We start from the raw sequence: 22,074 nt of genomic DNA on the forward strand, positions 1-22,074 counted from the left end.
AGTAGCACGCAAAGGCCGCTGGGATGGGGTTTCATCCCGCAGACGAAGGAGGGGGTGAGTCATGGGCGATCGCCAGGCCCTCTCAAGAGGCCGCTCAGAAACCAGCTCATCCGAATGCAGACAGACACTTGTCCCCATCCCTGTCCCTGTGGCTCTCACACACCCACGCACTCACTCCTCTCCCCACTCCTCCCTTCTCCTTCATCACCCACATCCACTGCCCCTGGCTTCTTCCTCCATCTCAGCCCCGACTACCTGTCCCTATCCCTGTCCCTGCCTGGTGGCCCACCTGGTCCCTAGTCCACAGCCACCCGCATCACAAGTGCAGAGGTAGGGAGACAGAGAAAGCCAAGTGAAGAAAGGTCTGAGATAGGAACAGATGAGGGAGGGAGACTGTGAACTCACTTCCGCCTGAAACCTCCAAGGATAGAGCAGGGTTCTTGAGGCTCTGGGTCAGAGGAGAAGCCCTGATGACCTCTGAAAGAAGCCCTGATGACCTCTGGAAGGGCCTGACCTGAGGGTGTTGGGCCAGGTCACTTTCACTCTCCAGACCCTCTGCCCCCTTTGCCAGGACCGAGAAGCGATAGTCTGGGATGCCCAGCTGACACCCAGAGGCCTCACCCCACCCCGGGGCACTAAGCTAATTCAGGCTCCCATCGGAATCACACCTGGACCACCACCACAAGGTCGGGACAAGTTACTCTGCCCCACCAAGGCTGTCCCTCCTGGTACATTGTGGTGCCCAAACTCCGTGTGCCTCAGGTGGAGGGATATAAGACCCCAGCATAATCCAAACCCAGCGCAGCAAAACAAATCTGAGGAGGCTGGAAACTTCCCAGCCCCAGGCTGGCAGGTAGGTTGGGATTGAGCAGGTAGCCTAGAGCAAGGTTACCTAGTCCTACCTAGTGACCCCAAATGTCTCCTTGTCCTCCACTTCCTCCTTGGAGAAATCTAGTGCCCACATCTAGTGGTTCCCCGGCAGACAGAACAAACACCCACCTCCCAGCCTGGGCCAATCCCTAACCCTCTGGGTCTGCTGCCCACTCGCAAGGTGCCCAGACTTACCAGAAACAGAGAAAGAGGGAGCGGTGTCGGAGAGGGGGGGTCCAGCTCCCCAGATCATCTTTAGGTCAGTCCTTGCTCTGGTAGGGCTTTCCCCGGTTCAGAAGGCCCCCTCCCTCCTGCCTACAGAGGTGGGCGACAACCGCCACAGCTACCCTGGGACCCACGGTCCACTCTGGACCAGCTCAGGGGAAATAAATTCTTTCAAAGCCTTTCTCCAGCATTCCCAGCCCGGCCCTAAAACTGACCTGAAGCATTTGCCCTTTTAAGTGACGGTCCTACATCCGTCTCTTCCAAGGACACGAGAGACTCAGGAGGGACCTCGGCTCAGCTCGGGCCTCCTCACCTGGTAGCGGCCCAACCCGCGCCTCCACCGCCTCCACCACCTCCACGCCCCGGGGCCACCGGCCCCGGCTGCGGGCTGACGGGCGCTTGCCCCGCGCGGCTCCCTACCTGTCTCAGGTGAGCCGGGCTCTGCCGGCCACCGCCACCCGCTCCCCCCGACCGCCCGCGGCGTCGTACCTGAAGCGGCAGCCGCCCGCTTTTGGCGGGGCCGGAGGCCCCGGGCTCCCAGCGCTCGACCCGCGCCGGGGCCGGGGGGCTCCCCGGGGGCTGGGGGCCGCAGGCGGGCCCGGGCTCCAGCGCCTCGCAGCACACCAGGCTCACGGTGCAGCCCATTCGGCCCGGCGCCCGGCGGGCCGGGGGCGGGGACGCCGGCGCGGGGCGGGGAGCGGGGAGGGGGGTGTGTGGGGACCGCCCCCCCCAGCCCTGGCCAGCAAGCGGCCGGGGGGCGCCCCGCACGTCGGGAGGGGGCAAGCGGCAAGGCCCCCCGCGCGGCCCTGCCGGGAGAGTCCTGGACCCGCGCCGCCAGCCAGCCGGGGAGTGCGGCCGGGCGAGGGGCCGGGACGCGGGCGCCCGGGCGCAGCCGGGGGCGGAGGAAACCCGAGGGGCGCGGGGAGGGGCTGCGGCGGCGGCGGCGGGGGCTCGCGGCCCGGGGCAGCGACCCGCAGAGTCTGGGAGCGCGAGAAAAAGACCGACGGCGCGACAGGGGAGGCAGGAAGCAGATAAGGAGAGAGAGCGTGGAAGAGACCGCGGACGCGGGGACCCGGGGGACGGGGGCGGGGGGGGGGGGAACGGGGCCTCTGCTCGGGGACACCAAGTCCCAGAGAGGGAGAGACGCGAAGGAAGGGGCGGCGGGAGGGCAGAGCCGGGCTCGGGCACTGCGTGTGCCACTGTTTACAGGCGGTTGCTGAGGTCTGGAAAACCGGAGTCTGCGCGGGAACCTGCTCCTCTGTTCTCAGCCCCCAGGACCCGCCCTCGGGGCACCCCAGCCTAGAAAAACGGGGACCGGGAGGTGGAAAGACCCCAGCCTCAAGGAGGCGGAGCCCAGCCAGGGTGGGAGGCCCACGGCCCCAGGGACACCCCTTGACCGGGTCCTGGATCCAAGCCTTCGCAGTGGTTTCACTTCCATTCTTGGGGGAGAGGGGGCGGGTCGGGCAGTATGGCCCTGAGGACCCCAAGACTAAGGTGGGGAGGAGAGAGATACAGGGCGATGGGGAGGACAGGGTCCCCACCTGCACCAGACTTCCACCGAGAGACTGAAGTCTGGCAGAGGAGCGAGAGAAAGGGTAATCCCAGCCTCTTGGTGCCCCCTGGTGGGGACAAGGAAGAAACACAAGAGCAAGTGACTGTGGTAACAAGGGGAAGGTAACAAGGGAACTTGCAGGGGGGCAATTGCTGCTGTCACTCAGAGTGAGCTGGTGTGTGGCCAAGGAGTGACTCTAGCACGTGGTCTGCCTGAAGGGTACCACCCCCCAGTTCACCCATTCTGCCCTGGCACCCTGGGCCCTGCCTCTCCCCCCTCTCCCCCCACCCACCAAGTTCTGTGCTTCTCCTGCTCTGAGCAGGGTTTCCCCCTCCAGGGTGCTGGGCTGGGCCTGAGTCACTTCCCCGGGTGGCATTCCGGGAAAGGCGGTGCAGGACCTGCAGTCACAAGGGACAGGTTCAGTCTGCAGTGCCCACTCTCCAGGCCTTCCCAGGTGAGGAGCAGGGAGGGGGTCTGGGGGAGGCTGGAGAAAGGGGTCAATGCCAGGAGTGGGGTGTGGGGCAGAGGCTCCTGGACAGAGAAGAGGGAGCTGAGGAGGCCCATCTAGGTGTTCATGGATTGTATAGAGTGGACCAGAAGGGGACGCAGAGACCCTCAGTCTGCCCTTTGGTCTACAGGTGGGGAAACTGATGCCCAGGAAAAGCAAAAGGTCACACAGTGAGTTAGTAGCAGGATCAGGATGGAGACCCAGGTCTCTTAACTCCCAGCTCAGTGTCTTCTGAACACCATCCCCATGCAACCTCCCTCATTCACCTTCTTTTCTCACTCCCTGCCCCTCTACTGTGTCCCCTGCTTCTTCCTTCCCACCCACCCCTGAGTTCCAGCAACTTCAGCCTGGGAGGCAAGACATGTGGGTTTCCCATGCCCGGCCTTTTCTCCAGGTTACATCAGGATAAGCCACCGGCCCCCAGCAGCCCCAGGGTTCCTCTCTGAGCCCCAGGACCCACTGAGGGAACAACAGGCTGCAGTTCCCCTGGGAGAGGACCACAGGATTAAAACCAGCTGCCCTGCTCCCACACATACCCAGTATTCTGGCACAGTCCCAGCTCTAGGGTCTCATTTTACTTCTAACTCCCTTTCCTCAAAGAACACACATTTTCCACTCAGCTGGGGGCCCGGAAAGGATGAATGTGTGCCTCAAGGCAGATGACTGCTCCAACAAGCTCCCTGTGGGGAACAGGAGTGACTCCCCCTCAGCCCAGTGTCCTCACGCAGGAGCATGAACAGGGCCGCTCATGCCAAGTCGCCCCGTGTGAGGGCGCACAGTCCTGAGTTCGAACTCTAGCTTCTCAGCTTAGAGCTTTGTGGCATCGGATCAAAGACTTCTCTGTCTGTCTGAGCACCCCTTTCATCTTGTATCGAATGGAGTTACAGACCTCCTAGACTATAATGGGGACTGAGTAAGACAACGATGTCAGGCATGGAGCACAGCGCCTGACACCCAGGAACTACCCCCATTCATGGGGGCCACACGATCACGTTCCCACACCAGCCTACAAGGAAGAGCTGGGGTGTTTATCCTACCTGTGAACTCACTGTGTGACCCTAGATATATCCGATTTCTGGCCCAGGCTGTGATTCTTCCCCTGGATAAGGAGCCATCCAGGAAGGGGCTCCTTTCCGGGTTGACCTCCCAGAACCACGAGGAATCCCATCATTCTGAAATCCTCATGGCGGAGGAGGGGGCCATCCTCACCAGGAACCTGAAAGGTGAGTGCATCTGGAGAAATCTTTTGGGCTTGAGTTGGGGGAGAAGGGAGGGGTCTTGGGAACTCCTCTGTCAGAGTCCCCACGACCCGGAGCCTGATGTCCACCATCCTCCCGCCCCCACCCCCGCCAGCTGCTGTCTCGGCCATCCTCCAGGGCTACGGGGGCCCGCAGCGGCCAGTGACAGATGCCAGTGCTGAGCTGCACACACTCTGTGGCTGCCTGGAGCTGCTCCTGCAGGTGACCCCCTCCCTGCCCTCCTCCCACCCGCCTCTCTCTGGCCCAGATAGCCAGGAGGGTTTTCCCAGATACTGAGGAAGAGCCACCGACTAGTTTCAGCCCTCTCAGAGTCAGCAAGCCCTCCCTGACATCTGACCTCACTCTTGAGGGTTGACACCATAGCCTAGGAAGTAAGTGGGGGCCCAGCTGGGGTCAGGTGGGGAGGGGTGGGGCAGGGCGGTCACCTGGCTCTGAGGACCAAAGTTTCAGAGGCAAGATATCCTCGGGCTGGCCTTCCTGCTGCTGGCCCTTTTACTTAGTACTTACCATGGGCCAGGCTAAGCCATCCTCCTGTCCCACCTTACTACATTCTCATTCTAGCCCCTTGAGGTGCCTGATGACCCTGCCACCCCCACAGATGCACACATAGCCTGTGTGTGTCTCTGTGTGTGATGCATGTGTGGTGTGAGTGTACATATATGTAGGCGTGAGGTGTGTCTGGTGCGTGTGTCGATCTCCTGCCAGTCTACCCCTCATCTGCTGCACTCCAGTCACGTTGGACTCCTTGATCTTCCTCAAGCATGCCAGGAACTCGCCCACCTCAGGGCCTTTGCACTTGCGATGCCCTCTGCCTAGACTGCTCTTCCCTCAGAAATGTGGATGGCACAACTCATTTCCTTCAGATCTGGACTTGAGTCGCAGTTCCTTAGTGAAGTTCTCTCTAGTTACTCTAATCCAAATTTTTTCAGATTTGGGAGAAGGGGGAGAAGAGCACAAGCGGGGGAGCACAAGCAGGGGAGCGATGGCAGAGGGAGAGGCAGCAGAGGGAGAGGGGAGAACTGAGCAGGGAGCCTGATGTGGGGCTCCATCCCAGGACCCCGTGATCATGACCTCAGCGGAAGGCAGATGCTTAACCGACTGAGCCACCCAGGGACCCCTCAAATCCAAATTTTTAACACATGCACACACACCCTAAATCACAAACACTCAGGCATACACTCCACACATACACACGACATACTCACACACATCACACACCACACCCACACCACATACATGCATGTGTGCACACACCACGTACTTTCTGGTCTCCTTCCCTCCTTTATTTTTCTCCTTAGCAGTCAGTACTGCCATAACATATGTTTTACTTATTCGATTTGTTCATTGTCTGTCTCCACTACCAAGTGTAAGCCCATGCGGGCAGCTTGTCCACTGCTGAATTCCCAGGGCACAGAACAAAGCCCGGCACAAAATAAGTGCTCCACAAGTGTTACTGGAGTGCATGACTAGAATACCAAAGGCTCAGAGAGGTCCAGCGCCTTGCTCGAGGTCACACAGCCAGTAAGGGCCGAGCCAGGTCTGCCCACAGTAGCCCTGTCCTCTCTCTGCATGCTGGGATACAAGGTGGGTGGGGGGTGGGGGGGAACATTTCTATGCTTTCCTGTCCCTCATCCCACTACCAGTTTGACCAGAAAGAGCAGAAGAGCTTCCTGAGGCCTCGGAAGGATTACTGGAACTTCCTCTGCGCCACCCTGTGGCAACAGCGGGGTAGTACGGAGCCGGCCCGCTTCATCCTCACCCAGGACAAGGTATCCAGGACCAGGCGGCCCTGCCACCGGGCCCTTGACAGGGATGGCCTCCAGGGGCCCCCTTCCCACCCATCCCCGCTCCGCTGACCACAGACTGCTCACCTGGTCCTCAGGTCTCGTTAGCCCCGCCCTCAGTATCCCTCCAATCACGTCTTTGCTCCCAAGACAGTACAAGCTCCCAGCTGGCCTCTGTGCTGGCTGAGTTCCCTCCGTTCTCATAGCACAGGGCCGTCCACCCCGCCCCTCACCACTATTCACCCGCTGTGCACTCTGCAGTCAAAGACACCTCTGGCAAAAGGCCGTGCCTTCATCCGCTTCTGCCTGGCCCAGGGACAGCTGGCCGAGTCCCTGCAGCTCTGCCTCCTGAACCCAGAGGTCACCAGGTGGGACTCGCGGCGCATGCTCCTCCTGACTCCCCCTGAGCCCACTGTCCTCCCCGTGAAACGTGCCCCCCCCCACCACACCCAGATGGATGGGTTAATGTCAAGGACAACTAAAACGAGAGCCATGAAGGGAAAGTCAATGAAGAAAGGGCAGAGGGAGGGGGGTGGTTAGAACATAGGAATCCCAGTAGCACCATGATACTCAAGCCACCTGCTCCCCGAGGGCCGCAACCCAGCTGTGGGAATCATGCCATGTGGTGGACAGCAGATTCTCAGGGGTCCAGGGGGCAGCAATAGCACCAAAGCCAAAGGCCAAGGGTGCTGGTCGCCATTACCACAGGGACTGGTATGGCCCCCGGAGCCCTCTGGTGTGCCCCAAGCTCCGGGAAGACCTCCTGGACTCTCTCTACGCTCTCAATGGGGTGGCCTTCGACCTGGACCTGCAGTGGCCGAACCTGGATGAAGCCTGGCCCATGTTCTCAGAGTGAGTGAGGGGGAGGGAGGCCCCCTCTTTCTAGGGCCTTACTGCCATTTGACCACCACCCACCCCAAGCAAGCTCCAAACTCGGCCTGCTAGCCTTCCCTTCTTGCTGTCTGAGCCCCTGATGCCCCCCTCGCCAGACTTCTGTTTTCCCGGAGTAAGCCCCTCATGTCACGTGAGGCTGCACACAGTACATACTCTTAAGGAGCCGCTGGATGCTTGGGGTGGGTGGTCAGAAGGATGAGCCCCGGGTGGACGTGAGGATGAGTGGTGGGTGGGGCACAGGCAGGGATAGAGAGAGCCGGAATTGGCCGTGAGGGCGGGAGGGGTGCTGTGGTGCCTGGGTGGTTCAACTGCTACCAGAGAAAGGCCCCCAGCCAGCCCCACCCCACCCTTTATCCTCAGGTCCTGTCACTCCAGTCCCAGACGGACCCAGGGAAGAAGACCCAAAAAGACCAAAGATTCCCCAAAGCAGGTGCCTCTGCCCAACTTCATTCCAAGTTGCCTGCTTTACATCTCTGTTGGGCCCCCCAGGATGAGCAGTAACCAAGCAGACAGACAGACAAACAGACAGATATCAAGGAGAGAAGGGGACCGTTGGCACCATCCGCGGGAGGCAGGGGACCCAGGGTCAGGGGAAGTGCTGTGCTAGGTAACTAGAAGCACATAGGAAGGCCTCCATCGAACAATGGGCAAACTTCTCAGTTCAGTTTGCCAAGGGAGCAACTGAAGAGCCAGGTTTCTGGGTTCAAATCCTAGCTCTGCCCCTAATAACCAAGGTCTTTGGCAAAGTACTTGTCTTGCCTTGAAGGTGATTGTGAGGGAGCGTTGAGACAGTTGAGACAGAACATGTGTAGCCCACATGTTCAGGAAGGGTGGCTTGTGGCTATTGTCATTCCCCAGTCTTGCTCTGCAACCCCTCAGCTTCCAGGCGCCAGGTACAGATACCACGAGGACTCAGCCTTTGGCCAGAAGGGGGAACCTCTCACAACACAGCCTGTTAATCGAGGTGATGCAGACATGCGCAGAACAACACAGGAACACACAGAAGGCTGCTTGAGAGAGGGGACTCTCGGCCACTGTGGGTCTCTTTAAGATTTCACCACAACCCTGTGGGGCAGGTGTTATTACTCCCATTTCACAGGCAAGAAAACTGAAACAGAGAACTTCAGGGGGCAGGATGGAGGAGAGGAGAGGGTGGGAAGAACTCGGAAACTAGATCAAGGTCACAGGTCAGGGTGGGGAGGTAAGGAAAGAACACTGAGAGGCACCTCTGCTCCCTGACCAGACAGGAACTCGGCCCCCGGATCCACCTGGGGTGCTGGTAACTGGGGGTGGTTTTGGGGGCTTCTCTGCAGATCCCAGCCACATATGGAGACCCCACAGGAGCCCAGCCAGAAGAGCCACACACTAGCCAAGCTGGTCTGCAAGCTGCGCCCAGGGAAGACGGGTTAGCTGGACTTCCCGGGGCCTGGCAACACAGGCATCTTCTTCCCTTCGTGGAAAAGAAGAGAGAAGATCCCAAGAGCCTCGGGGCCCCACGGAGCACGTGGGAACCAGAGGGGAAGGAGCTTCAGCCAGCCCAGGAGAAGGGAGCCCCAAGAACTGGGGTCTGCCTGGAGAATTCAACCCCCAGTAGCCAGGGACAGGGGGAAGGGACCAACAGAGCTCCAAAGGAGGTGATAGGGACAGAGGCGGAGGGAAGGGGGGTTCTGCCCGGTGCAGAGGGGACCCACAATGGGGAAACAGAGTGGGGTCATGTCCACAGGCTGCTGGCCTCCAGCCCCACAGGGACAATAGAGGACACAATGTCAGGGAGCTGGCAGGAGTGGGAGGCATCTAGCGGTCCGGGAATGCCTGGGGTCCTACCGGACCTGGGAACAAAGGAAAACTCCACCCCAGAGAGACGGCAAGAGGAAAGAGGAGTGACCAGTGTGACCAGGAAGAAGGAGCCGGCAGAGGTGGCCTTGCAGGATGTGGTCAAGGTGAGAGCAGCTGAGCGCTGTACCTGCCTCTTCTCCTCCCCCAACCCGGCCCGCAGGTGGGAGTCATCAGTGGTGATGGGGAGGGGCATCCTGTGCTGATCAATTCTGATTGGTCCGCACAGGATGATTATTCTTCGAGGGGGGTCTTCTTGCTGCGAGCTCTCGCCGGGGCCACTTCATTCATCAGTCCTACGTGCCTGGCCCCTTGCGGGCACTTGAGTCTGAGACCCCTCCCCAGCAGCTCTCCAGGGCAGCCGCCTAGCGGCCCTTGTTGTACTTGCTTCTCCCGGAGATTACCAAGACTGATTTCAAGCTTTCCTTCGGCCTCCTCTCTAGCCGGGGTCTTCATGCCCCTTGAGCTCTGTAACTCTCATCCCTCGGCCAAGGAAGAAATGGCCCCAGGCTCACCCAGGGGCAGAGCCTGGCGTCTCAGCTCCCGGTGCTGTCCCCAGTCCCGCTCTCCACCCAAGGGCTGTCTCGCCGGGCCTGGGGTCTCCGGAGATGTCGTGAGGTCAGACCCGGAGCTGGCATCTCCGCCCTCCTCCCTCAGCCTCCCTTCCCCTTCCTTTACTTCCCACCCCCAAGAGCCTGAGACACGAGCTCCGGAAGACCAAGGAGCAGGCCCGGCACCAGGAGCAGCTGCTGAAGGAGCAGGAAGGGGAGCTGAAGACACTGCAGGAGCAGTTCAGCAGGTAACCTTGGCAACCGTCCGCGCAAACAGGCCTGGCCGGGAGGCCCCCAGGACCTGCGGCGCTCCCTGGCTCCTGCTCGCCCCCTCGTGGTCACGCCGGGAAGCGCCTTCTGAGTGGCTCCCGCACGGGGCACAGGCTCAGGAGGGCGAGGTTTGCAGGGCATAACTCCTGGGCTCCTTGGGGAGCTCCCACTGGCCCCGAGCCCTGCCGGCCCCTCCCTCTCTGGCCTCCCCGAGAGCCTGCAAGAGAGGTGAATGCCTCCTGCCCCTCCCTCCCCTCCCACGCTCCCCTCTGCCCCTCTGCTGCCGCTCTGCTCTTTTCAAGCCGGTCTCCTACCCTGCTCTCCATCTTCCCTCCGTATCCCCTCTCATTTTCCTGCTTCCTGTTCCAGCCTCTCCTTCACCCTCGTGAGTCACAATCGTCATTGTAACTATCACGTACCGAGCACTTACTATGTCCCTGGCACCGTTCTAGGTGTTCCCTCCTAACCTATGAAGTAGGTTCTCTAAGAATCCCAATTTTATAGATGGGGCAACTGAGTCTCAAAGGTGCTGCACAATTCACCCAATGTCACTCGTTAGTAGAGGAGCTGAGGTCCGCACCCCAGCAGCCGACTGCAGCACCGGAGGGCTTACACACGGGCCCTCAGGCCCTGTTTTGAGCGCCTGTGTTTATTTCAGTCCCTGCGCCTCTGCCGCTCGGCCCCCTCTCACCATCCAGCTTCTCCCACTTTCCGTCATGCTATTAACCTCAAGAGCCCAGAGCACACTCTCTCCACATCTGAGTTTCTCTTTCAGAATTTTAAAAATATTTCCGCCATGCAAAGGTCTTCCTGGGTCTGACTTAGTCTCTGTGTCTGTCTCCTGTGGTCTCCGTGTGCCTCCGTGTGCCCACTGGGCTCTGTCTCTCAAGTGTGGCTGAGGCCCACCCCGGGAGGTGCCAGCCCAAACCCCATCAGAGCCTGGGTAGTTGTGCTTCAGACTGAATCTCGGGCCGCTTGACAGACTCTCTGCTGAAAAGGCTGAGAGAGGCTGCGGGCCCAGAAACCAACCCCAAAAGGCACCCCTCCCCGGGCTTCTCCCACCGGATGCTCAGCTGAGTTTGGCGGTTTGGTCAGGAAAGATTCCTGTGACCCAGGCCCTAGGCGAACGCAGGGGCCTTGCCCACCCAGGAGCCTTCTCTGGGAATCACGATGGGCTGGAGGGAGCAACTGGGAGACCACCAGGCCCAGGCTGCTCCCTCAGCTAGGGGAGCCCCTGTCTCACAGCCCACTATCCTGTCACCTGTCATCCCAGCCATGATCCCACAGACACTCAGATTGCCTACTCGGTGCCAGGCCTGTTGTAGCATATCAGAAATCCTCTTGCAGACAACACAGACCAAATCCCTGTTCCTGGGGAACGTCCCTTCTAGTGGGGGAAAGCCAATGGTAAACATGATAAGCAAGTTAATTGCATAATGTCAGATGTGACAAGTCCTAAGAAGGAAGAAAGTCAAGCAGAGAAAGGGGGTGGGAGTGTCAAGGGGTATAGGTTAAATATGGCAGCATGGCCAGGGAGGGCCTCCCTGAAAAAGTGATGCTTGATTGAGGACCTGAAGGAAGTGAGGAATAAGCCCTGTGCATATGTGGTAGAAGAATGTTCCAGGCAGTGGAACAGCAAGAGCAAGGGCCCTGAGGTAGGAATGGCCATAGCAGGTCATCAGAACATCACAGAGGCCCAGTGGAGTGAAGGAGGGAGAGGAGGGAGGGGCAAGTCAGTCAGGTAACAGGAGACCCTCACAGGTCATCCAGAGGACCTTCGCTTTGACTAAGAGTGAGATAGGAACCACTGAGAGTCCTGAGTAGAGGAGGGACAAGAATTGACTTTTGGCTTTAATGTTAAGTATGTTTGCTTTTTTTTAACAGTTCAGTGGGGTTTTGTGTATTCATAAAATTGTTCCTCGATCACCACGGTTTAGGACATTTTCATCACCCCAAAGAGAAATCCTGTACCATGAGCAGTCACTGCCATTTTCTCCCAACCTCCCAGCCCTAGGCAAGCATTCATCTGTCCCCATAGACCTGCCTATTCCAGACTGATCTGTGCTCTCAGGGGCTGGAGGCTGCTGTTCTGTGGGGCTAATCTGTAAGGAAGCAAGAGCGCTGATGAAGAAGGGGAGCACGGTTGAGCCCCCAGATGTTCTCTGGCAATGGAGGTGCAGAGAAGCTGCAGGATTCTGGAGCCACAGTGAGGCCGGGGTTCCTGGTGGGAGAGAGAAAGACAGGCATCAGGAATGACTCTTGTTTTCTGGCCTGACCAGCTCGGAGTCTGGAGTCCCCGCTGACAGTTTGCCATAGCAGGGAGGGCTTGTGGGGGGAAAGTCAGGAGCTGGGGCGAGAGCATGTAAGTTTGAGATGCCAGTCGGACAGGCAAGTGGAGCTGCTGGGCAGCACGGAGGGTGTGGAGCTCAGAGGAGAGGCATGGGCTGGGGATCTGCTGGAAAGTCATAAGAACTCGGGTAGCAGGAACAGAAGCTCCTGCGGCTAGGAGGACGGGGGATGTGCTCCCCTGGCGCCTGGGGTCCAGGGAGCTCGGGAGGAATGTCATGCTCGGGGGTGGGGGCTGTGGGCACCAAGCTGGGATGGGCTGTCTCACCACCGCCAGACAGAAGTGCCGTGGGGCCCACTGAATCAGCCAGCAATAGTGTTGTCCCTCTACTGAGGCCGTGAGTGGGATGACAGCAGTGAGCAGAACAAGGCAGTTGACAATTCAACAAATAGAAATGGAATGTCAGCTAGTCATGGGGTCTGTGCGAAAACATCAGTCCAGGAACATGGATAGAGACAGGAGTGCTCCCCGAAGGGGGCCCGCAGATGCGAAGTCCCTGTGGGGCTGGAGCAGAGGGACACTCCCACGTGCTCTGGAAGGCTGGAGCAGAGTCTTGAGCGGGAAGTGGGGGGTCCCCTGGGCTTCAGGATTGCTCTGTCTGTGGTGTGGAGAATAGAGTGAAGGTGGGCAGGGGCACGGCCCCTGGGTGCAGAGCCCCAGGCTAGACACACAGGGGAGACACAGCCGACCAGCCAAGCACCAGACCTCAGCAGACCAACCAGGGGCCAAGAAAATACACTTGGAACTGAGCTATGGCGCATGCAATAACCACTTCCCGGCTTTCTGGCCAAGCCACCTTGGGAAACTGGCCTTCCCTGTTTGGCCTCCAGTCCCTGATTTGCAAAAGGAGATGGTGCTAGAGTTCCTCCTACAGCTCTGATGCTCTCTGAGACCATCCTGCCGAGCAGGTGGGTTTCCTCTGCCCCTGGGTAAGACCTCAAAGCAAAAGTGATTAGATCAGGTGTGAGTGGAAGAGGTCCTCAGATGGGGAATTAGGCAAACATCACACTTCTCCCCCTCCTGCTCCCCAGTGAGCTTCTCTGGGGCACACCAGGGGCTCATAAGGACCCATCCTTTGCTCCCAGCCGCTGCCCACTCCATTCTGGTGCTATAAACTGCTGGTGACCAGGGCCCTGCCTGGATAAAAGTGTGGGGAGGCAGAAAGAGTTGATGGCCTGACAGGTCTGCCTCCAGATTTCGGCTCCCTCCACTTATCAAACCTTATGGCCCTCAGCAAGTGTGATTTCCTCTCTGAAGCTCTATTTTCTTTCCTGTAAAATGACAACTGTCTTACCTGTCCGTACGTTTGTGAAAATTAAATGAAGCCAGGCTATAAAACACCGAGCTCAGGGTCTGGCATGTAGTAGGTGTTCAATAGACTTGAATTCCTCTGTGTCCCCTCCTGCACCAGGAGTGTCTATCAACCCCCACTTGAAATACTTCAGTGGCTTTCCATTGCACTGAGGTCGAAGTCCACTCCTCTCGGGGCCAGCGAAGCAGAGATCAGGCCCCGCCTCCTTCCAACCTCATCTCTTGCCCACCCCCACCTCCTGCCCTTCATGAAATTCCAGCTTCCCTTGTCTTCTTTCAGTTCCTCAAAGAAGACAAGCTCTTGCCAATTTGCAGACCTTTGCATGTGCCTTTCACTGGCTCTACATGGCTGAATTCTCATCTTTTGGATCTGCTTAAAGGTCCCCTCATCTTAGGAGCCTTTCCCAAGCACCCTCTCAAGTCTGTCCCCGCCTCTCCTATATGCCGATTATACCCTTAGCTTCAACGTGTCACTGGCCTGTCACTTGCTTTGACCACTGCCCCAGACACACTCTAAGCTCCACCAAGAGCCATAGGCACTGCTCCTATGCCCCCTCTAACAGCCCCTGGCACACAGGAGGTGCTTAATAAATGTTCCCTCCCACCTCAAAGACACACTGTAATCATGGTGCTCACATCTGGGTCTGCACCAGCCCCAGCAAAGGCCCTGGGATCAGTATGCAAGTAAACTAGCTCGACAAAACGAAACACCAGTACTAAGTAAGGATACTGGAGACCAGAACGTTCACTAAAAGTCCAAACATGGCCCTGAGCACAAGAACAGCCTTCCTTAGGCTGCAGGGACTGGCAGGTCTGCTGGAATTTCCATGGGTATCTGTAGTCGATTTGATCTTACAGTCCACCCAGCTTTCTTTCTGAGGCCTGCTACTCAGCAGTGTTGTAAAAATTCATAATTCGGTTCATTGTGAAGCCTCTAGCAAAGCCTCAAACCCATTGAAGCCCAGGGTGGGGCCACACACAGACAGACACACGCACACACATCTGAGGTCACAGGATGTGTGGACCCGCCTTTGCAACACCCTCCCATCTGAGCGGTGGAGGGAAGGGCTGGGACCTTCTTACTTCCAGTCCAGCAGATTTCTTGGAACCTTCTAGGAAGCCACCAAAGACAAAAGGAAGAGGCCAGAACAGAGCTGAGGCAATGCCAAGCCCAAACTGAAACAAAAATTTACGAAAGCCATATGTTTAATTTGCCTTTTTTAATTGAAAAGACAATGTACCATAATTTTTCAAAATATTTTAATAACTAAAAATCACCCCAAGTCCTACACCACTAACCCCCCCCCCAACCCAACAGTTGTTCTCGGCTAAGTACAGCCCAACCAGCCTGGGGCCCCAGACACCAACAGTGTCCGTTTGGTGTGTGTGGTATGGTGTGTTGTGTGTGTGTGAGCATGTGTGGCACAGGAGGGTGTGGGGGTGTGGAGAATGTGTGGAGTATGTGTGTCTATGTGAGTGTGTGTGTGTGTGGTGTGGTGTGAGTGTGTATATGTGCGGTGTGTATGGTGTATGTGTGGCCCACGGTATGCGTGTGTTCTGTCATACGCATGTGGTATGTGTGTGTTATGTGGTATAGATGTGTTGTGTTGTGAGTGTGTTGTGTGTATCTATGATGTGTTGCCCCATGTGTGTGGGTGTGCTACCAGCATGTAGTATATGATATGTGTGTTATATGGTGTGTGTGATGTGTGTAGTATGTGTGGTGTATTGTGACTTGTGTGGTGTGTGTTGTGTGGCATAGTGTTCGTGTTGGGATTGTACACAATGTATGTGGTATGTGGTGTGTGTGTGTATGTGCGGTGTGGCACGGGGGGATTGTGAGAGGTGGGAGTACGTGTGTAGTGTGTGTATATACGTAAGCATGTGTGTAGTTGACATGTGTACATGTGTGAGGCATGTACAGTGTGTGTGCACACCTTAGCTGTGGGAGGCACCACCAGCTTCCCCCAAGAGCCCCCCAGCAGGCAGAGGCCTGGCCTACCTCAGGCACAAACACAGAGAACTGAGTCCTCCTTCTGTGCCCAGGTGTCAGGAGGAGAGGGCCCAGCTGCAGACGGAGCTTGAACAGAAGCAGCAGGAGGCTGAGAGGAGGAACGCCATGTATGAGGAGGAGCTCGGAGGGCAGCGGGACCTGGTCCGCGCCATGAAGATGAGGGTGCTGGAGCTGATTCAGTAAGGGCAGACATGGTGGGGCTGGGGTATAGAAGGGGGGATGGAGTGGGATGTGGAGACTGGGGAATGAAAATTCTCAACCTTTTCTGTATGCTAACTCATCTTTTGGCCACGCCAGCTGTTCTCCTCATTTTATAGATGAGAAAACTAAAGGTTAGAGAGGCAGACTTCGCCACCAAGGACATACAGCATATAAATTACAGAGAGTCCTCTGGCTCTAAGGGACACCACCACTCCAATGCACCCGCACATATACACACCTACAAGGTTAGGGGAAAGGAAAGGAGCCCACGGATAGAGAAGGAATTGAGAGAAGGGGGAGGTTAACTAAGAGCAAATCATATGTCCTATGCCTGACTACCTGCTTGGCTTCCACAGACCACCAGGCCTGTGGGCCATCCTGGGTCATCTGTCCTAGGTTCCAGAGGCTGGACTCACCAGGATCAATTCCAAACCACTAACACACTGGGGGATGGAGGAGTTGTGGAAAGCCTGGTTTCTGCCTTTCAGGCCAGTGGGGAGCTAATGTTATACTTTGACCCAGTTCAGGAAGCAGGGTACCACTGGCCTCAGCTTCCATTTTAATTGGAAAGTCATGGAGGGATCATCTAGAGCTAAATCCTCTGGCACAAAATCCAAGTGATACTAAAGATGAGAGAAGACAGAGGTCAACCTGGAAAGAACAAACCAAGAATTTAAGGAATGATCTCCTCCAAGGAGCTGTCAACTGGGAGAAAGGGGGACATACAATGTTAGCTTTATAGCTCACAAAAGAATTTGAGGTAGCCAACAATAAAAGACACACACACACACACACACACACATACACATATATATAATTGTTATATATAATATATATGATTGTTAAAGAAAAATAGAGGAAATCAAAGAGAAAAAATATATGCTCCCAAGATATTAGGATTAGCGTTAGGGTTGAAATTTAACTCTGAGCATCTTGGCAGCAGAATATAAAATGGAAACACAGAAAGTTGACTAAATGTCACTAGGCATTCCAAGGAAATACGCCAGTGCATCAGGAGGGAAAAATGCTTTTCCTCATGTTAAAGAAACTCATCCCAAGATCCCAGGCTACACAGTATAATGTCCCTTGCAGAAGCATCATGGAAAATCTGGCCCTAAGCCAAAAGAGGCAGTGGAAAGCCCTAGACGCTGACTTCTGCATCAGGATGGTAGACTGACACAACGCATCACATATTTTCCATCCTGAGATCTCACTAAAATGATCAGAAAGAAAGAGAGAGAGAGAGAGAGAGAGAGAGAGAGAAAGAAAGAAAACTTGTAACAGAGAGAAAGGTAGAAGAGCCAACAACAGAGAAGAGACTTCAGCGACTTTCCAGAAACTGGAAAATGGATGAAAAAGTAGATACTGGATTTAGCCCAAGTTAGAACTTCAGGGCCCAGAAATACCAGGGATGTAGATGGCAGAAATGACATGGGAGACAGAAATCAGGAAAAAATAACTGATAAAGTCATTAGAAAGAGCAGTGTACCCTGCTTTCTGCCTGCCTCCCTGACTGCCGAATGTCAACACTGAGGGTTTTATCTCCCAGGCAAATAATTAAAATGCCCTTCTCTAAAAAAAAGTCAGATGTCCCCAAATGAAAGGGCAGTGTGTTCTGACATTCGACAGTCCATGGGGCAAGTAGCTCCCTGCCCAGTCCTTCCTAAAGGGAAGCCACAAACCAACCAACAGCCCTGTCCACTACTTGAGGCTCCAGCAGCTTGAACATGAAATGGTAACCAGAGCCCCAGATGTTTGAAAAGAATCTAGAACATAAAGGGGGGAGACAAAGATAAGCAAACCAAAAAAATCCATCTCCCATGAAACACGGTGCTGTGGAAAGTGACCATCCAAAGGTGAGAAATGTTCTTGGAAATTAAAAATATCTCTCAAATTTTTTTTAAATTCATAAGGACTGGAAGAGGAAAAGGAGGCAGTCCCTCAGGGCATAGCTTACAGGGCATGAAGAGGTGGAATACATGATAGAAACAATTGCAAACATAAAGAATCAATCCAGGAGTCTCACTGTCCTCTCCAACTGACAAGAATTCCAAAGAAAGACAAAATAAAATCAAGGATATTATCAGATAAAAAGCTGAGAGACTTTCCCAGCTCTTGGGGTCACAGGTCTCCAGATGTAGAGATGTCACTGAGTGATCAGCACAACAATCGAAAGGAAGGGAAATGCATGTTGAGATATAGTGTGTGAAATCTCAGTAAAATAAAGATGAGGACAATATACTCACACACATCACTTATAAAAGAACTAAGACACAGAAAAACATGTTAGGGGTCAATGGCGCCTGGGTAGCTCAGTAGGTTAAGCAGCTCTTCATCTTGGCTCAGGTCTTGATCTCAGGGTCGAGTTCAAGCCCTGCATTAGGCTTCACACTACGTGTGAAGTCCACTTAAAAAATAATAATAATCAATGCAGTCATACTTTCAAGTTCTGAGGAAAGATAGCTTTTGCCCCGGAATTCTAGGTCCAGCCAAACTATGAAGCCAATAGGGAAGGTGATGCAGGAAAGACATTTTTCAGAAAGACAGGTCACAGAAAATGCACCTCCCACACAGCCTTTCCTGGGAAGTTAATTAAGGATATACTTCAGAAAAACAAGGAAGTAAGCCAAGAAAGGAGAAGATGTGGAATTTAGGGAACAGTCATGGTAGCCCAGGAGAGAAGAAAAGGGAATCCCCAAGATGACAAAAGGACAGCAAGCCCAGGGAACAGTCAGTGCAGACTTCAGCAGAAGTATTGAGGACCCAGGAGGAAAGTCTCTGGGGAGAAAGAGAATCAACAGAATAACTGATATGATGAACAATTTGTTGGGGAGAGAGAATAATTAGGCTATGTTAAAGATAAGTCATGCAAGAAGCAAAGGAAGGCAATCACAAAGTCCTGGAAAAACAGAAAATTTCCAAGAAAGGAAATGTGTAGAACACATCTTAGCTCTCCTTGAAGCAATATATTTATATGTTGTCTAATACAGTAAATACTATTTATTGATTTTTTTAATGTTGGAATTAACCTAAAGACCAAGCACAGAAAACAACTGCAATTACAGAACAAATGTCCATTAGCACTTAAACAATATTACATATAGAATAGAATCTAATAGAATTTCTATGAGGATGGAAATGTTTGCTATCTGCCCTGTCAAACATGGTAGCTACCACTCACATGTAGCAACTGAGTACTCCAAATGGGTTTTGTGTGACTGAAGAACTGAAGTTCTACTTGTGGTTCATTTTAGTCAAATTAAATATAGATTAAAGTAGCCACATGGGGCTAGCAGCTACCATATTGGATGTTGAAGGAAAAGATGAGTAGGAAAGGAGAAGAGGAGTCCCCCGAAGAGGAAGGGATGCTGGCATCATCATATTACAGAATGGCAGTCCAGATGCTATCTGTGCTTCATAGGATGAGTGAGAAATAAATGTGTGAGCATATTCTGGAAAACTACAATCGTGAGAGAGGACCCAGAAATAGGGGTATTCTGGAGAGGAAGGAGATTTAGTCAGTGGGGATGGTACTAACTAAGCTAACCCCCTGACATCAAGGTAAGGTGTTCGTTCTCTCTTGATGTGTCAAGGAGAGAGGAGATGAGCATATTACTTAAGTGTGGAAGTAATATCAAGGAGAAAAAGCTAAAAGTATAAGAAGTGGTTTGTCACTGAGATTGGAGGGAGTAGGGAGGGTGTCTGTTTCCTTCTGGTATAAGTTCTTCTGTACTATTGGATTTTTAAGTCATGTGTATGTATCATTTTGATTAAAAAATATATATTTTTTTCTGAAGAGGGAAACAGAGGGGGAGGGGCAGAGGGAAAGAGAAAGAGAATCTGAAGCAGGCTCCACACCCCGCTCAGAGCCGGGGGCGGGGCTCAATCTCGCAAAACCCTGAGACGGTGACCTGAGCCAAGAGTGGGAGCTTAACTTACTGGTGAACACAGGTGTCCCCTAAACATCCTTAAAAAAGAAAAAAAAAAAAAAAAAAAACAGGGACGCCTGGGTGGCTCAGTGGGTTAAAGCCTCTGCCTTCGGCTCAGGTCATGATCCCAGGGTCCTGGGATGGAGCTCCGCATCGGGCTCTCTGCTCAGTGGGGAGCCTGCTTCCTCCTCTCTCTCTGCCTGCCTCTCTGCCTACCTGTTATCTCTGTCAAATAAATAAATAAAATCTTAAAAAAAAAAACAACAACCCAGTGAGGATAGTTTTGCCGGAGTGTAGCATACGTAACGAGAAGGATTGGTATCAAGTTCCAAATGAAAGCTAAGAGCATTATAAGAAACTGCTGGGGTCTCCTTGGAGGAGGTGGGCTATGAAGGTTATGTGGGGCTAGGGGGACCCGGGTGTCACCATCTATCTTCCCAAAGACTACAGACTCCCTCATCTCTTGTGTGTGTGTGTCTTTCATGGTCTCTTCATTTCTGTCTTTCTCTATCACTGTCTCTGTCGCTCCATCTTTCTCTGTATTTGTCTCTCCCTCTGTGTGTGTGTCCCTGACTGTCTCTGCATCTTGTTCTCTTGGTCTTTCTCTCTCTCTACATTTATCTCACTACCTACCTCTCTTTATCTCCCTCTCCATCTCCCTGACTTCCTTTCTCTCTGACCATCTCTCTTTCTGTCCCTCTGTGTCTCCCTCTCATTTTCTATGTCTCTGTCTTTCTGCTTTGCTGCCTCTCTCTCTCTTTTTTTTCCTTTGTATGTGTCTCTGGATGACTCTCTCTCCCTCTCTATCTCTTCTTGGTCTCCATGTTTCTCTTTCTCCCCGTCTTGGTCTCTCCATCTTCCAATCGCTTTGTGTGTCCCCATACCCCCACCCGCCCATCAGAGAGAAGGATGACCTGTGGCAGAAAGCCCAGCGTCTGTCTTCCACGGCCCCCGGATGCTGTGTGGACTGCAGTAAGATCTTTGGCCGACTGTCTCGGCGATACCCGTGCAGGTAACTGAGAGGGCACAGAAGTCTTGCTCTGGGACAAGTGCTGTTTCCACCAGCCCACAGCACTCTGCCCCTGCTCAGAAGGGAGGGACCCAGGAAGTGGGGATTTATGAAAGCCACTTAACGCTGGCCACTCACTTTACATAACAGTTAGCGTGGACATGAACCAGAACAGTGGGAAGGGGTCAGACAAGCAACAGTGTCTGGAAGATGGGACTGTGCAATCCTTCCGAGAAGAGACAGATGAAGAGGCTTCTGGTCTGGGAGGAGATCTGAACATAGGAAGCTACTCCCCTCACCTTCTTCTGGGAACAGGGTGGCAGGACTAACCATGGGAGGGGGCGAGCAGGAGAACCTGTCCTTTGGATTTAAAGGACTCTGGAGGGGGTGGAGCATTGAGACACCTTTTAGGAAAGGGGAGGTCTTCTTGGACAGACCCAGGGCTGCTCTGCTTGGGAGCTAGGAGCAAACCCGATGCTTCCCTCCCAAGTACACACCCAGGAGCTCCCCACTCTTCCTTCCTCTGCTCCCAGGCTCTGCGGAGGCCTGGTTTGCCATGCCTGCTCTGTGGATTACAAGAAGAGAGAACACCGCTGCCCACCCTGCTCTGAGAAGGGAGAAGCTCAATCCAGCTGACGGGCTCACCCAGGACGGGCCACCCACCCCACCCCGGTCACCTCCCTCCCCTCCACCCTTTCCATCCCTCTTGTCTGACCAGTCCTGCCTTCTAGAAGTTGATGATCTAAGACAGACAGCCCTTGTGCGCACCCTCAGTGTGAGAGTGGAAGCAGCCGGCTGGCTGGCAGGAGGCAGGAGTGAGGAGGCCTGCTGGAGCCCTGCATCCCCCACCCATGAGCGGGGCAGCTTGACAAAGCCCACAGCTGTCCGTGCTTCTCCTGTCCATGAGGGTGCCAGCCATCCGCCTCCCTGAAGGCCCTCCATGCTCAGAACATCCTGGACCGAGAAGAAGACGCATGGGCCCTGACATTTCTGGGCAGCCCCACCTCGCCCAGCCCACTGCTCACCACACTCAGCAGTGTCCTGTCTGGAGTCGGCTTTGAAGGTCTGCTTTGGCTAGGTTTCATTTTTTACAGCTTTCTTGAGATCCTATGGACATTGAACACACTTCACACACATTGCACAACTGGATGGGTTTTGACTTTAATATACACCCATGAAACCATCACCACATTCACACTCACGAACACATCCATCAGCCCCAGACTTTCTTCACGCCCTTTGTAATCTCTCCCTCGCCCTCCCACTCCCAAGGCAAACCCTTACCTACTTTCTACCACTAGACACTGGTTTTCCAGAATTTTATATAAACGGAATCATAAGGCATGCATTCTCTACGGTCTGCCTTCTTTCACTCGGCATCCTTATTTTGGGGTTTATCCGTAGTCCCTGTTTACTGTTAAGTAGAACTCCACTGCATGGAGAGACCACAATTTTGTTTACATGTTCAGCTGTTGCCAGACATTTGGATTGTTTCCAGTTTGAGGCTGTTACACATA

The 22,074-nt window shown here is 54.5% G+C and overlaps 1 protein-coding gene across 1 annotated transcript; it reads left to right on the top strand.

Moving 5' to 3' along the window:
* Positions 1–4,104: 4,104 nt before the first annotated feature.
* Positions 4,105–21,193, top strand: LOC111145733 (RUN and FYVE domain containing 4). The gene is made up of 11 exons (XM_022500899.1): positions 4,105–4,378; positions 4,509–4,615; positions 6,058–6,183; positions 6,460–6,566; positions 6,907–7,050; positions 7,453–7,522; positions 8,406–9,032; positions 9,618–9,724; positions 15,451–15,597; positions 20,450–20,560; positions 21,091–21,193. The coding sequence occupies exons 1-11, from the start codon at positions 4,129–4,131 to the stop codon at positions 21,191–21,193; spliced, it is 1,899 nt and encodes a 632-aa protein (XP_022356607.1). The 5' UTR covers positions 4,105–4,128.
* Positions 21,194–22,074: the final 881 nt, after the last annotated feature.

The sequence above is a fragment of the Enhydra lutris genome, unplaced genomic scaffold (genome assembly GCF_002288905.1).
Source record: "Enhydra lutris kenyoni isolate GAN:26980312 unplaced genomic scaffold, ASM228890v2 scaffoldscaffold1, whole genome shotgun sequence".
Classification (NCBI taxonomy): Eukaryota; Metazoa; Chordata; class Mammalia; order Carnivora; family Mustelidae; genus Enhydra; species Enhydra lutris.

Bases quoted from the DNA above. Each gene is read 5' to 3' on its own strand.
- LOC111145733 (XM_022500899.1), top strand. From the start codon at position 4,129: ATGGGGGCCACACGATCACGTTCCCACACCAGCCTACAAGGAAGAGCT. The intron at 6,567-6,906 runs GTGGGACTCGCG...CCATTACCACAG, and splicing joins CTGAACCCAGAGGTCACCAG to GGACTGGTATGGCCCCCGGA. The intron at 7,523-8,405 runs GTGCCTCTGCCC...GCTTCTCTGCAG, and splicing joins CCAAAGATTCCCCAAAGCAG to ATCCCAGCCACATATGGAGA.